Source organism: Triticum aestivum, chromosome 5D (genome assembly GCF_018294505.1).
Source record: "Triticum aestivum cultivar Chinese Spring chromosome 5D, IWGSC CS RefSeq v2.1, whole genome shotgun sequence".
NCBI classification, from domain to species: domain Eukaryota; kingdom Viridiplantae; phylum Streptophyta; class Magnoliopsida; order Poales; family Poaceae; genus Triticum; species Triticum aestivum.
In genome coordinates, this window is record NC_057808.1 from 470041385 (window position 1) to 470055406 (window position 14022).

Consider the following 14022-nt stretch of genomic DNA (forward strand, 5'->3'; position numbering starts at 1 on the left):
AAGAGACCCTGGAAGCTTTTGGGGGGCACGAGAAGATGAAAGTGGGGCCCATTAGGCACCAGGGTGCGCCAGGGGCCTCTGGCACGCCTTGATGGGTAGTGGGGCCCACGGGCACCGTCTTGACCTACCTCCGCCTCTATAAATACTCTAAAATCCCAGAAATCCTAGCGGTGTGACAAGCCGGTTGGTGCTATCATGAGCAAGACAGGGGCAGCGGAGGAAGACTACGCCAGATGGAGGGCGATTATCGAAGGCCAATTGCAAGGTCATCCAACGGCTCGCAAGGGGACCAATTGCAAGGTCAGCCGACCGATGTCTCATCGTCCTCAAAGCAGGTCAAATTATAGTTTTCTTATTACCAGTTATAGAATAATATATTTTGATAGACTGAAATATCGTCAGCAGGCTCAAGCTGCATACTTCATTGGTCTTGATTATAAAATGTGTAATCCTTAGATTTAGTGCAGAGCATCCCTTATCAATCTTTTTTTCTTTTTTACAATGGCAGGTGTTCTGTTTATTTAGGTTAATGTTAATCTTGGTTTATGACGGGGGAAATGTATGGGCGGCAGATCATTTTGTACTGCTGACTATGATGTCATCCCTAAAATGCGTTTGGTATGCTCTCTTTTGTGGCTGGCCAGTTCAGTCCAGATGGGAAGATGACGAAGACAAAGATCCTGATTTATTTATTTTCAAGAATCACAATATACACAATGCTCATATTTGATAGGTTAATTCACATAAACAACATCCCACTAGAGACGGGTATCATGGAAACTTGAAAATTCATCACTCAAGCTACATATAGATTACATGGTAAATTGAGCCCAGCTGGGAGGGAAACTGGGGTGGACAAAGTGAAATATACACATCGCTGCAGCTTGCTACTTTACTCTGATTTCTTTTCCTTTCCCCTCCAAGGGGTCAGGCGTGCTAGCAACCGCAACATACACCAGACTGGCCGGTGCAACTTGTTACTCTCTACTGAATAGTACGCTTATATGGGCTGGAAGCCCTTCAGCCGTTGATGTGGCTCACCATCCACAGTGGAAGCCCCGTCCGGGGTGGGGCCTGCGGCTGCACTGCCGCATCCCCTGCCCTCTCGCCTGCCGCCGCTGGATGAATGCTGCACAACCAAAGTGAACACAAGTATGTTAGTATTTTGTTACTTAAATGTGGCCCGACAGGACTGCATATTCAGACAAAAAGTGGGCTGCAAGGAACAACCCGACCAATTCAAAAGATGGTTCCTTGAACTCTGAATAGGAATAGACTTGTGATGTACATCATCACCTGGTAGCTGCGGCAGGGGGAGCATCCCTCATCATGAAGGAAGAAGAAGAAGAGCTTGTTTGAGGCTGAGTCTGATCTTGTTGCGCCGCCTGGGCCTTCTGCTTCTCGACGAGCTGTGGGGAAGGGACAGGGATCTGTGTCAATAAAATTTGCTATACGAAACAATTTAGACCGGTTGGACCATAAGGTGACAACGGGCTTACTTCCTTCTGGAGAACTTTATTCTCCTCCTGCAGTGACCTCTCCTGCAGCAAGAACGATGTAATGAGGTTTCGTGCAAGTAGACCAGTTACTTGCATACATGTTATAATGTCACAAAACTTGAAACAAGTAAGCTAAGATTTCCTGACAAGTTGACCAGTTCGAATACCGGTTCAGGTATGCAAGGTTGGCAGCTTACCTTCTTCTGAAGCTCAGAAATGGATTCGTGCATAAGTTGGTTCTGCAAGTACAAAAAAAAGAAAAAAATAGTCATTTTTTAACTATGAAGAGCATATGACTAAAATGCATATACATATTGTGAATATCTCAGTCTAGAATCTGACTTCAGATATACTTTGCTGAACTTCTCTGCAAGTGTTTTTTTTTTATATAAAAAGTGTTGCTGTACAAATCATTTAAGTCAGTACCTTCCTGGATCTGATATGTTTCAGTGAGCTTTCCAGCTGCTGCTCCAGTTGCTGCAACTCCTTGAGATTCAAAGATTCAAGATCCTCTCCCATCAGATGCCTGCAGGTGCAGGATGTAGAAATTCAGTCCCATTTATCTTCAGAGTGTATATAATATACTGGCAATCAACCATAATCATTACAAATTACTTTTGACATTTCTGTATTGTCTCAACCTTCGCCTTCAGTTTCCTATATTCGTGACACCAGTTTCCCTGCACAAGCAAATAACAATTGCATTACTAACTTTGAGTGGAACAGGAAGGAACCATGACGGAAATGGTACAAATAGGCTGAGTTAGTTCAGAAAGGAACAAAGAGACTTTAACAACATTGACACCAGGGGGCATAAATCAGGAAGGATTGTTCTGTGTAGTGAACTTAAATTTTCGGAACTTAAAATCAATTGTGTCACCGCAACAAGTGTTACTATCAGATGTAAAAATCATATCTCGTAATATTAAAAATGCTGCAGTGGAGGTAAATATTACAAAATAAATTAGGAATATTTTTTGGGTTAGTAATTACATGTTTCAATAGTCCTCGTCATATGTACATGCTGAATCTGTTTGTCAGCAATCAGATAGAACTGGTTGGATCTCTCAATTGGAGCTACAACTTGGTTTGTACAAAAATTGGCCAAAAAATTAAAGTGAGGTCCTGGAGCTCTGAGTTACAAAAATAAGAATATTGAGCCTAACTGGATCTTCTAAGTCTGAAGGATCTACTTTTTATCCTAGATGGTTAGCCTTAGACAAGCTGTAATAAGAAACTGCAGCAATATCGCAAACAATACAGAAAACTTGGAGATGAGAACTAATGTACATGCTGAATCTGTTTGTCGTCAATCAGATAGAACTGGTTGGATCTCTCAATTGGAGCTACAACTTGGTTTGTACAAAAATTGGCGTGAGGTCCTGGAGCTCTGAGTTACAAAAATAAGAATATTGAGCCTAACTGGATCTTCTAAGTCTGCAGGATCTACTTTTTATCCTAGATGGTTAGCCTTAGACAAGCTGTAATAAGAAACTGCAGCAATATCGCAAACAATACAGAAAAATTGGAGATGAGAACTAATGTCATGGGGTTATCCTTAATGGCCATTAGCAGCATAATACGATCGGAAGGTCTGGAGATTCAACGGTTGATCTTAAGAACTTAAGATCAATGACCAATCTAGTAATAAGTCTTAATAATCTAGGAAAGCATTTTGTTATTTCAATCAAAATATTGTGATTGTCACTGATGCACACATAGTATTTTAAACCCATTATAATATATACGCTTGTCATTTTTTGTTGCTAAGCCCTTCGAAAACTCAGCCGGCTAATCCAGAATTGCTGATCTAGCCATGCATTGCAGTTTACTACGTACTAATTTAGTAACACTTAAAGTCAGATCACATTTTTCTAGTTCTCGCAAAGGCAGTATGTAGGAATCAGCACGCTAGTCTAGTTCAGTAGCCATGAAAGTAAATTGGTCAAGTGGTATTTGGTTACATTATTCAACCATGCCTAAGCATTCATCAAAGACAAACTACTAATAAGTTACAGGAGAATCAAATGGACCTCAGTCCATAGTTGCAAGTCAATTAAATTCATAGCTCATGGAAATCATTCAAAATATAGTGGCCTACTAATAAATTTCAGATCATCTGATATCGGCAAAAATTTACTTCATAGCTAAAGGAAAGCAAACCATTTGCTTTTCATTTTTACCTGAATTTCAGATTCACTTGAAACGAGAACCTTTTCTGCATAAGAGTAGCGCTCATACCGTTCAAGAATTTTGTCCATACTGCATAAGAGAAAGAAATATCTAGTCATTGGAAGTACATGTAAACAAGATTAACTATGTCCAGTATATGCACAATTTCAAGAATTGATATATGATACATTTTGACATATCGGAAGCTTTTTTGTAATACGTTGTTTCATGTCGGCGTATGCAAATGAGATTCAAATATGGTATACAGCATCTGGTCAATATGTTTGCAAAGCATTTCACTGTGACCATGATGTAAATGATAGGTAAGATACAACAAAGCTAGAAAGAACACGAAACTGACTTCAATAAGGTTCTGGTGTTGTTCAAGTTTTGTTGGGAAAATAGAGTGACCCTTTTCTTCTGTCTATAGACTCAACAAAATGAGCAAAACAGAAGTTTCGGATGGGATTGTGCTAGGCAAGGTAAGTATATATGTAACTATAGCACTAGAGCTTCAGTTTAAGAAATGTTCCTTGCTGTTGTATTTAAGTCATTAACTTATTACCCCTCGTGTTATTCTCCTCCTATACCTTCTCCCTGTCTTCCCGTAGGCTTCACCCAGCATCCTAACTATTTGTGGAGGTCAACGTGTTCTCTTTCACCACAAACATCGTGTCCTCAGTTGTCACACAAGTACCCACAACACACAGAAAATTGTCAGACGCTACCCTATAACCTATAGTAGGCAAATTTTAAGCAACATGGAATGAACCAACAATTAGTTATAGTGTTGAACTATGTGCTAACCTATAACCTGCAAATGGTTACAATGGTCATCAAGTCAAAATCAGTTCAAGAGTGTGAAACAACTCACCTATCCAATCAACTAGACTCACAAACCGATAATATATAAGTGTGTGACCAACAACAGTTATCTAGGCAAGAGCCATGCCTAGATAAGTAGGACAACACGAACACAACAACCATTTTAAAACCTAATGTGTGGGCCCATGCAGAGGTATTGTCGGTACAAATATAGGTGGTAGAGCAAATTTTCAAATGAAAGCTTTGAATGCCAAAGCACATAAATTCCCATGTGAAAAGAAATTATGCACATAGTAAGGTGATCCCAATGGTGAGGCAACCCTAGAAAATAACACACTAAGGTGCATGTCAAAAAGGAACTAGATAAAGACCCGTGTGTCAGGCATTTAACATAGTGGTTTGGCATGGACTCTGCTTCTAGCCTTCTACCAACACCCAATTGATCAATCATTGGATGGCTAAACGTATATCAAGTATGGTGAGCTATGTTGCATATCGAGGTGTGTAAGAGCAACTGTAGCAGAGTCACCACGTTGATGCGCTCCATATGGATATGGAGGATGCCTATCCAAAGCGCAAACAGAGAGTCGTGCCCTACGAGTAGGACCCACCTGTCATTGGGTCACATGTTCTTCTCCAAAAAAAATCCAACAAACACATTGAACTGGTTCAGAAGCATCGATTTCATTCCTAAACAGGGGCGAAACACTAGTCACATGTGAATTACATTCATAGAACGCCTAATAATTAGTTAAACTAGTTGCGGCCACGACCACTGCCACCACCTGCGTAAAATGCGACAATGTTGGCCACGATGACTTGGAAATGCGCCTCGGCGATGTCGTCCCAGGCCGGCCATTCATCCGCGGCGGTGGGAGTGTGCTAGCGCCCAAATCTGCTGCTCCGTTTGTGCTTCCATCTGCGCAGCCTCCTCCAGGACTAGGTCCATCTAGTCCCAGGCCGGCCATTCATCCGCGGCGGCGGGAGTGTGCTAGCGCCCAAATCTGCTGCTCCGTTTGTGCTTCCATCTGCGCAGCCTCCTCCAGGACTAGGTCCATCTAGTCCCTAAAGGGGGCCAAAGGATCCGCGGGCTACTCCTCCACCTCATGCCAAAAATTGAAGACGAGAGAGAGCTCCTCCGGATGTGCCGTGGACGACAAAAGGGGTGGTGGATTGGAGGCGTGTGAGATTGGATAAAAGGCGTCGAAGATAGGATTGAAGCGAGAGCAGAGGGCACCGACCTTTTACAGGCCGCCCCAGACACCACTAGCGAGGCACTTGGGGAGGCGGGAGGCAGCTAATGTGGGGTAGTCAAAGGGCGCGTCTCCCTGTGAGAAACGCTGCAGCGACCTACTCGCACGCCTTCAATCTGCTCACACGCAAGCAAGGAAATGGTGCCACATGGCAGCCATCCGATGGACCGCCATAAGAATCTGAGGACGCAGGCATGGCATTAATGGTCAGGTGTCGGTCACTGGTGGTCTGTGCGAGGCCGAGCTGCTTCAAATCCGACGGGAGGCGGCAGAAGGAAGCTTAAAACTTCCACCCCACGTTGGCGGTTGGTTTTGGGGCGAGCTCCATACTGGACCTCCCGAACCTCCAAATATGGAGGCCACAAGATCGTGTATGGAGCGAGCTAAAAGAGATATGGCGACAGGAGCCATGAAGACCTCATTGTTGCATCATCATACGACGGGAAAACTGATGTGCCATGGAGTAAGGACATCAATTTGTAGACATCAATTTGTACAATGTACAACTTCAGGAAAAACTTGGCATTCAATTTTGCCTTCCAAGAAAAAACATGCACATGTTAAATTGCTAAGACCAAGGCAAGAGATACAACAACAACAACAAAGCCTTTAGTCCCAAATAAGTTGGGTAGGGTAGAGCTGAAACCCGTAAAATCTCGAAACCAACTTATGGTTTTGGCGTGTGGATAGCTAACTTCCATGCACCCCTGTCCATGACTAGTTCTTTGTGATACTTCAGTCTTCCGATCTCTCTTTAGGGACTCCTCCCATGTCAAGTTTGGACTACACCAACCTCTGTTACATCATTAGCATGTTTTAACTGTCTGCTATGCACGAAAGTTTCTAGAGGCCTACTTTGTATATATCCAAGCCATCTTAGACGTTCGACAAGCTTCCCTTCAATCGATGCTACCCCAACTCTACATGTATATCATCATTTCAGACTCTATCCTTTCTTGGGTGGCCACACAACCATCCTAGATTCATCACATACAATGTCTGCGGGCATCATCAAAGGAGTCGTAGAGCTCAATGCTAGAGCTCTCATTCTCTCCATTGAATAGCTTGTCGGAGTACTCCCGCCATCTATGCTTGAACTCCTTGTCCTTCACTAGGAGTTGATCTGCTCTATCCTTGATGCATTTGACTTGTTTGACATCCCTCGTCTTCTTCCCTCAGATCTTGGCCGTCTCATAGATGTCCCTTGCGCCTTCCTTCCCGACCCCTCAGCGCTGGTAGAGGTCCTCATATGCCCGATCCCATGATTCACTCACTGCTCGCGTTGCGGCCTTCTTTGCCACCTTGTACGTACTTCTCTATGTTGTTCGCACTCCTATGCAGGTGTAGGCAATGTTTTAAAGGTGGTAAGGCGAGGCAAGGCGCTGGGGGAGGGGGTGCCTCACTGCCTAAGCGCTAAGGCATTAGGCAAGGTGATGCCTTAGAGAGTTCTAAGAAGTAGAATTGAGTAGAATCTGGTAGGCAACTACAGGAGAGGTGTTGGTTGCTTGCTGCTGTCTACTGTCCTGGAGAAGAGAAACCGTGGGAGAGAAGGATCTGTCGGAGAGGAGGGGGAGAAGCTCAGATCCAACAACCAGAGGTGGGAGTGGGAAAACAGAAACTGGTTAGAGCTCTCTCTCCCCCTGCTAGTAACTGTTGGCGCCCAGACTCGGTTTCCCGCCCTTTTCTTCCCACCCAAAGCTCTGTTTCCCGCCTGAACGCCTAGCCTGTGTAAGGCGTCTTCATTTGCCTAAGGCGGAAAGAATGGTGCCTAGGCGGAGCTAGCAATTCGAATGATAGCAAAGCCTGTGGAACAAAATTCTGGAAATAACCGAGATGACGAGGTTCATTTGTTCAAGCAGCAAGCACGGATTTGATGAGGCAGACAACCAGGTATTGTAGCGTCTAGTAAGATTCCAAATGAGAAGACGAGGTAGCATGCTAAATTGTGATGTCACTTTAACCCCATATAATTTTTTTACGTAAATATCCCCAGCCCGATAAAAATATCAAGAGATTACCGTCCTAACCTTTCCACTTGGGGTGCCACCTGGCGCCTCCGGGACCAAAATTTCCCCAAAATACGCCAGATGAACAACCTTCCCGGCGCTGGCGGAGCATAAAATAGCGCGGCGACCCATCGCACGCCCTACCCCCATAGCCAGAAATCGCGGCCGCGCGGAACGCTAACTCCCCCATCGATTCTAAGAAAAACGAGCAAGCAGCCACGGCAGAATCGGATGGAAACAGCGAGCGAGCAAACGGAATCAACCAAACAGCCCCGGCGGAAATGGAGAAGGCCCTGGGGTCGGCCGGGTCGTCCGCTGGGCCAGAACGGCGGGCAGGAAATCGAAATCGAAGGCGGATTGGGGAGAAATTTAAAGACAGCGCGTGCTTAATTTACCATGACTCGGTGGAGAACTCGTAGAGCTTTCCCTTGGTGGAGAAGATGATGAGGCCGACCTCGGCGTCGCAGAGCACGGAGATCTCGTGCGCCTTCTTGAGCAGCCCCGAGCGGCGCTTGGAGAAGGTCACCTGCCGGTTGATCTTGTTCTCGATCCGCTTCAGCTGCACCTTCCCGCGCCCCATCTCCGCTCGAGAACCGGGCCAACCCTACGCCCCTACCCTCCAACACCGGCAGACCGCGACGGCTACTCCGACAGGCGCAGGCGGAGGCGAGGGGGCGGAGCCATGGCTGTCAGGTGGTTGGAAGAGAGGGGGAGGAGAGGGAGGATGGCCAGGCCAAAACGAGGGTTCCGGCAGGGGGGGAGGGGTTTTTAAAGGGATCTGGCCCCGAGCGCGGTATGCAATACCGGGCTGGTCTGGAGCATAGCCGCTGTCGAGCATCCATTGGCCCGGCCCGCCCCGCGGGGCCCCGCGGTCTTGCAGCCACACGATGCCCCACCCCGGGCCCGCCCGGCGTCGACGTGTCGAACGATCGTACGTGCGAATCTCCCGATTTTGCTTTCCCCAAATCATTTTCTCTCGCCACAAACGCACACCACAGAGCAAAAAAAGAGCACAATTTTCCTTTTATACTATTCTACTGTACCCTATGCCTAGTAGAAGGGAAAGAGCAGAGTTTTTCCTTTGGCATTTTCCCTTTTTCCTTTTTTGCTTTTTTGGTCACGGCGGCGCGGGACGAAAGAGGAAATGCTGGCTGGCTGGCTAGGTCAGGGCGGCTCGGGACGGGTCTGGTCCGTCCAGGGAAATGGAATGGAAGGCGAGATGACGGTCGTGGGGGCGGGCTGCCACAGTAGGAGGCTGCTTTCCTTGCTTGTTTTGGGCCGTCTCGCTTGTCCCGTTTGGGAGGTCGGCTGCGGTCGGGCGGGCGCAGCGTGCACTCGTGCCGCCCGGGTCGTTCGCGCCGCGTCCATCGTGTGCATGATTGAGCTCGACTATTGACATGAAGCGTTGCTGTGCAGTGGGCTGCGTGGGTTGAGTGGGCGGCGCAGTGTATTTTTCTACTTTTGGTCGACCCGCGTATTTCTGGAATGAATGAAAGATACTCGCCAGTCCTAGGAGTAGTGGTACTGTGCTGTGCGTGTATACCGACCAGCCATCCATCAATACACTGTTCTCAAGCGTCTCGTCGTGGGGTTGTCCGACTCCATACCAATTATATAGTCTAGACGGTGATGTTGAAACGGTTCATGTATTTTCTTTAGACAAAAAAAAAACGCTCTCTCTCTCTCTCTCTCTCTCTCTCTCTCTCTCTCTCTCTCTATATATATATATATATATATATATATATATATATATATATTTCTTGCGAGTTCTCTATATATATCTGGAGAACTGTACATGTGATATATCTGCAGTGACCAGCTTCTCGGTATATAGGGCCGTGCCGAAACCCATTTGCAGCACTAAAATGGTTTCTACACTAAAACTGCTGTTGGGCCTAATACATCATTTATTTCACTGTTTGAACATGTGAATCATGACCCATTTTATCGTTTATGCTGACAAACAAAAAAGCCCATATGCATGCTTGTCAAATGACCACTTTGCAACCATTTGACGTAACCAGCACCACCAATGGTGCTTTTTATAACCGATGAGGACAGGTTTCGCAATCATGCCATGCACATCTCTTTTCTTTTCTTTTTTTCTTTGCGAATATGCCATGTACATCTTTTTTTTTCTTTTTCTTTTTTCTGCAAATATGTCATGTATTACCTCCATCCCAAATTATTCATCTTAGATTTGTCTAGATACGGAGATATCTAACACTAAAACGTGTCTAGATACATCTGTATCTAGACAAATCTAAGACAACTAATTCGGAACATCTCTAAACTTTGCAGAGTATCTCCAAGAATGCAAAACCGATATTTATATCACACATACTCTATATAATCGGTACTTCAGAAGAACATGTCAGAGTTTCAAATGCTTGTGAAAAAAATGGGTATAGCAGATATAATAATTTCTAGCTTACCGTAACTTAAAGACTATTTCAGACAAGTTAGTGGCTACTTGGTTTCTGATTTATCTTTAGCTCACGGATGATCTTTTTTTGTTGCAAATTTTGCATGTATATGGACCTACCTATCATCTTAGCTAAGTTTTCACAATTGTTAGAATGAGAATGACAACTATATTTTTTGTGAGTTTTTTATAGGGTAAATGTGATCCTGTGATCAAGTAATCCACTATTTTTTGTGAATTTTTTATAGGGTAAATATGATCTCATGATCAAATAATCCACTATTACGATCAGGAACTAGTAGAGGGGTGTGCGAAAGGGGAGCCCATCTCATACAATACACTCGGAGGAAACCTGTGTGATCGGACGAGCTATCGCACAGATTTAAAGAATCTCTCACATAATCAAATGCATCAAGTCAAAATTACCATCGCCAAAGGTTTAGAAAGAATACTGACCTCAAGCAAAAGAAGGACCGTCGCACGTGGCCGCATCCTTGATTGGTGTGCAACATCTTGCTGTTCTAGGCAGTGTTTCATTCCATAACTGCGGTTCATCGATGATCGCTGGTCACCAAGCCGCTCGTCCTTCCATAAAGAGCCACCTCAAATGGAGCAAATAGCACACTCGCAAAGGCGGAAGGAATGCAAGCCATGGTGGCAGCATCATGCACCACTAAGGCCTTCGCAAGAGCTGACATTTGGACGCCCGAAACCGCAGCATGCATGGGCAGGTCCATATCAATTTAGTCGGGCACAACAGCAGAAGCAAAACCGATGGCTGGTTCGAGCACCGGTGCAGCTCCCGGAGTCAGGGCAGATAGTTGGTCGAAACATGATGGCGGCCTGCCCAAGCGAGCAATCAAATGGAGCCCTAGGCCTACGACAGACAACTTCTCGTCAGCTGTAAGTCCTGCCCGCCGATTCAGGTATTGAGTCGAGCATTATGTGTTGCAAAACGTAGTAGAAAACAAAATTTCCGTGCCTACGCACACCCAAGATCAATATGAAGATGCATAACAGGTTAGGATCACGATCGTTACCGTCACCGATTTGCAGTGAAAAAAGAATGTATCGGTGTAGATCATACTTGGAGTCTCTTGAACCATCGATGAACGATCCCGCAAACCGCCCACGAACAGTCCCTCGAACCGAAGACCGAAAGTATGGCCTATCTACTTGGTTGCAAGCGTGCAGCCTTCACGATCCCGCAGCGCATCACCGTCCAGCAAATCATTGCCGGAGAATTAGAGGGAGGAGATTAGAACCACATTGGGCTTCTAATTATGAGGATTAGAGAAACTAGACCAAGCTCTAATTAGTCAACTATGACCAACTAGAACTAGGGCTCCCTCCTTGGTGCGCCGACCAAGGGAGGGGAGGAGGAGTCCCCCCCCCCTCCCCCCTCTTCAATTCGGCCTCCTTCCATGGCAAAGGGGGAGCCTCCCCCACTTGGGCCTTTGAAAGATCGAGGATGTCGCCTAGAGGGGGGTGAATAGGCGTTTTAAAATAATTACGGTTTAGGCTTGAACAAATGCGGAATAACCTAGCGGTTAATTTGTCAAGCACAAAACCTACAACAACTAGGATCACCTATGTGCACCAACAACTTATGCTAAGCAAGATAAACAACTAAGTGATAGCAAGATATATAACATGAAACACTATGGCTATCACAAAGTAAGGTGCATAAGTAAAGGGCTCGGGTAAGAGATAACGGAGGCACGCGGAGACAACGATGTATTCCGAAGTTCACACCCTTGCGGATGCTAATCTCCGCTTGGAGCGATGTGGAGGCACAATGCTCCCCAAGAAGCCACTAGAGCCACCGTAATCTCCTCACGCCCTCGCACAATGCAAGATGTCGTGATTCCACTAAGGGACCCTTGAGGGCAGTCACCGAACCCATACACTTTGGCAACCCTTGGGGGCGGTCACCGGTACCCGTCAAATTGCTCGGGGCAATCTCCGCAACCTAATTGGAGACCCCGACGCTTGCCCGGAGCTTTACGCCACAATGATTGAGCTCCGAACACCACCAACCGTCTAGGGCGCCCAAGCACCCAAGAGGAACAAGCCCAAGGGTAACAAGCACCCAAGATTAATAAGCTTCTCAACTTGTAACTTTCAAGTATCACCGTGGATAACTCAAACCTATGCACCAAATGCAATGGCAAGGGCACACGGATTGCCCAAGTCCTTCTATCTCAAATCCCACCAAAGCAACTAATGCTAGGGAGGAAAATGAGCGGAAGAACAAAGAAGAGAACACGAAGAACTCCAAGATCTAGATCCAAAGGGTTCCCCTCACATAGAGGAGAAAAGTGATTGGTGGAAACGTAGATCTAGATCTCCTCTCTCTTTTCCCCCCAAAACTAGCAAGAAACCATGGAGGGATTGAGAGACAGCAAGCTCTAAGAAGGTCAGCAATGGAGGAAGAACACGAGCTTAAGAGATAAGGTTCAATGGGGGGAGAAGACCCCCTTTTATAGGACCTCCCGAATCCAACCGTTATGTGCTCAGGTCGTGTACAAGCGGTACTACCGCTTGGAGGAGCAATACTACCACTTAGCACGGTCAAAACAACACAATGAGAGAGAGAAACATGAGCTGTAGGTCTGCCAGAGAGGTACTACCGCTCTGGGGTGAGGTAGTACCGCTTACCGCTTATAAGAGGTACTTGGAGGCCCAACACGAGTCTACAAGAATAAAGTTGCGTAGTAGACATCAAGCTCTTTTCTGGCGCCGTAGCCGGGGAGGTGAGTGCTTGAAGGTATTTCTTTAGATCTAGCAATTGAATCTTTTAGTTTCTTGTTTTATCACTAGTTCGGTTTATAGAAAAAACTACAAAAAATGGAATTGAGGTGGTCTCATATTGTTCATCTATATAATGTCTTTCTTGAAAATGATGGATCAGAAAATTGTGCTCAGTTGATAGAAGAAGAATTCAATAAAATGTTGGGCACAAAATCCATGAATGATGAGCATGATTGCAATGTTGTTAGTATGAGTTCTTTGAATATCCATGATGCTAATGATATGCAAAGCCATAAGCTTGGGGATGCTATATTTGATGAAGATGATATTTTTAGTTCCCCAAGTTTTGATGAGAAAATTTATTATGATGAATGCATGCCTCCTATTGATGATGGTTATATTGATGAAAGTGGAGTTGGAGAGGTCATGACTTTATTCAATGATGATTCCACTATCTTGGACGAGGTTTCAATTGATTATGACAACAAAGTTGCTATCTATGATGATTATGGTGATGACATGTATGCTATAAAAAATAATGATAACCATGACGCTTGTCATCATGATTTTAATTTTCAATCACATGATAGTTATTTCATTGAATTTGCTCCCACCAATAATGATGAGAATAAATTTGCTTATGTGGAGAGTAATAGAATTTCTATGCTTGTGGGTCATGAAAAGAATGCTTTATGTGATAGTTATATTGTTGAATTCATTCATGATGCCACTAAAAATTATTATGAGGGAGGAACATATTCTTGTAGGAATTGCAATAATATCAAGTTTCCTCTCTTTATGTTGAAAGTTTTGTTGTCATGCTTGTTTTGCCTTCCTATGCTAGTTGATTCTTGCTCCCATAATTTTTTTGCTCACAAAATCCATATGCATAGGAAGTGGGTGAGGCTTAAATGTGCTTGCCATGTGATTCATGATGCTCTCTTTATATTTCAATTCTAATCTTTTATGTGAGCATCATTGAAATCATCATGCCTAGCTAAAAAGGAATTAAACAAAAGCTCTTGTTGGGAGACAACCCAACACTTACACCGACTGTTTTTGTGTGTCCACATGATTAAGCTACTGTA

The 14022-nt window shown here is 44.9% G+C and overlaps 1 protein-coding gene across 1 annotated transcript; it reads right to left on the reverse strand.

Annotated features, from left to right (window-relative positions):
* Positions 1–668: 668 nt before the first annotated feature.
* Positions 669–8504, reverse strand: LOC123122866 (MADS-box transcription factor 14). The gene is made up of 8 exons (XM_044543229.1): positions 8151–8504; positions 3683–3761; positions 2115–2179; positions 1926–2025; positions 1697–1738; positions 1500–1541; positions 1297–1409; positions 669–1129 (listed from the first exon to the last, which is right to left on the reverse strand). Exons 1-8 carry the CDS (start codon positions 8333–8335, stop codon positions 1021–1023), a joined length of 735 nt encoding a protein of 244 aa, XP_044399164.1. The 5' UTR covers positions 8336–8504; the 3' UTR covers positions 669–1020.
* Between the last annotated feature and the right edge of the window lie 5518 nt (positions 8505–14022).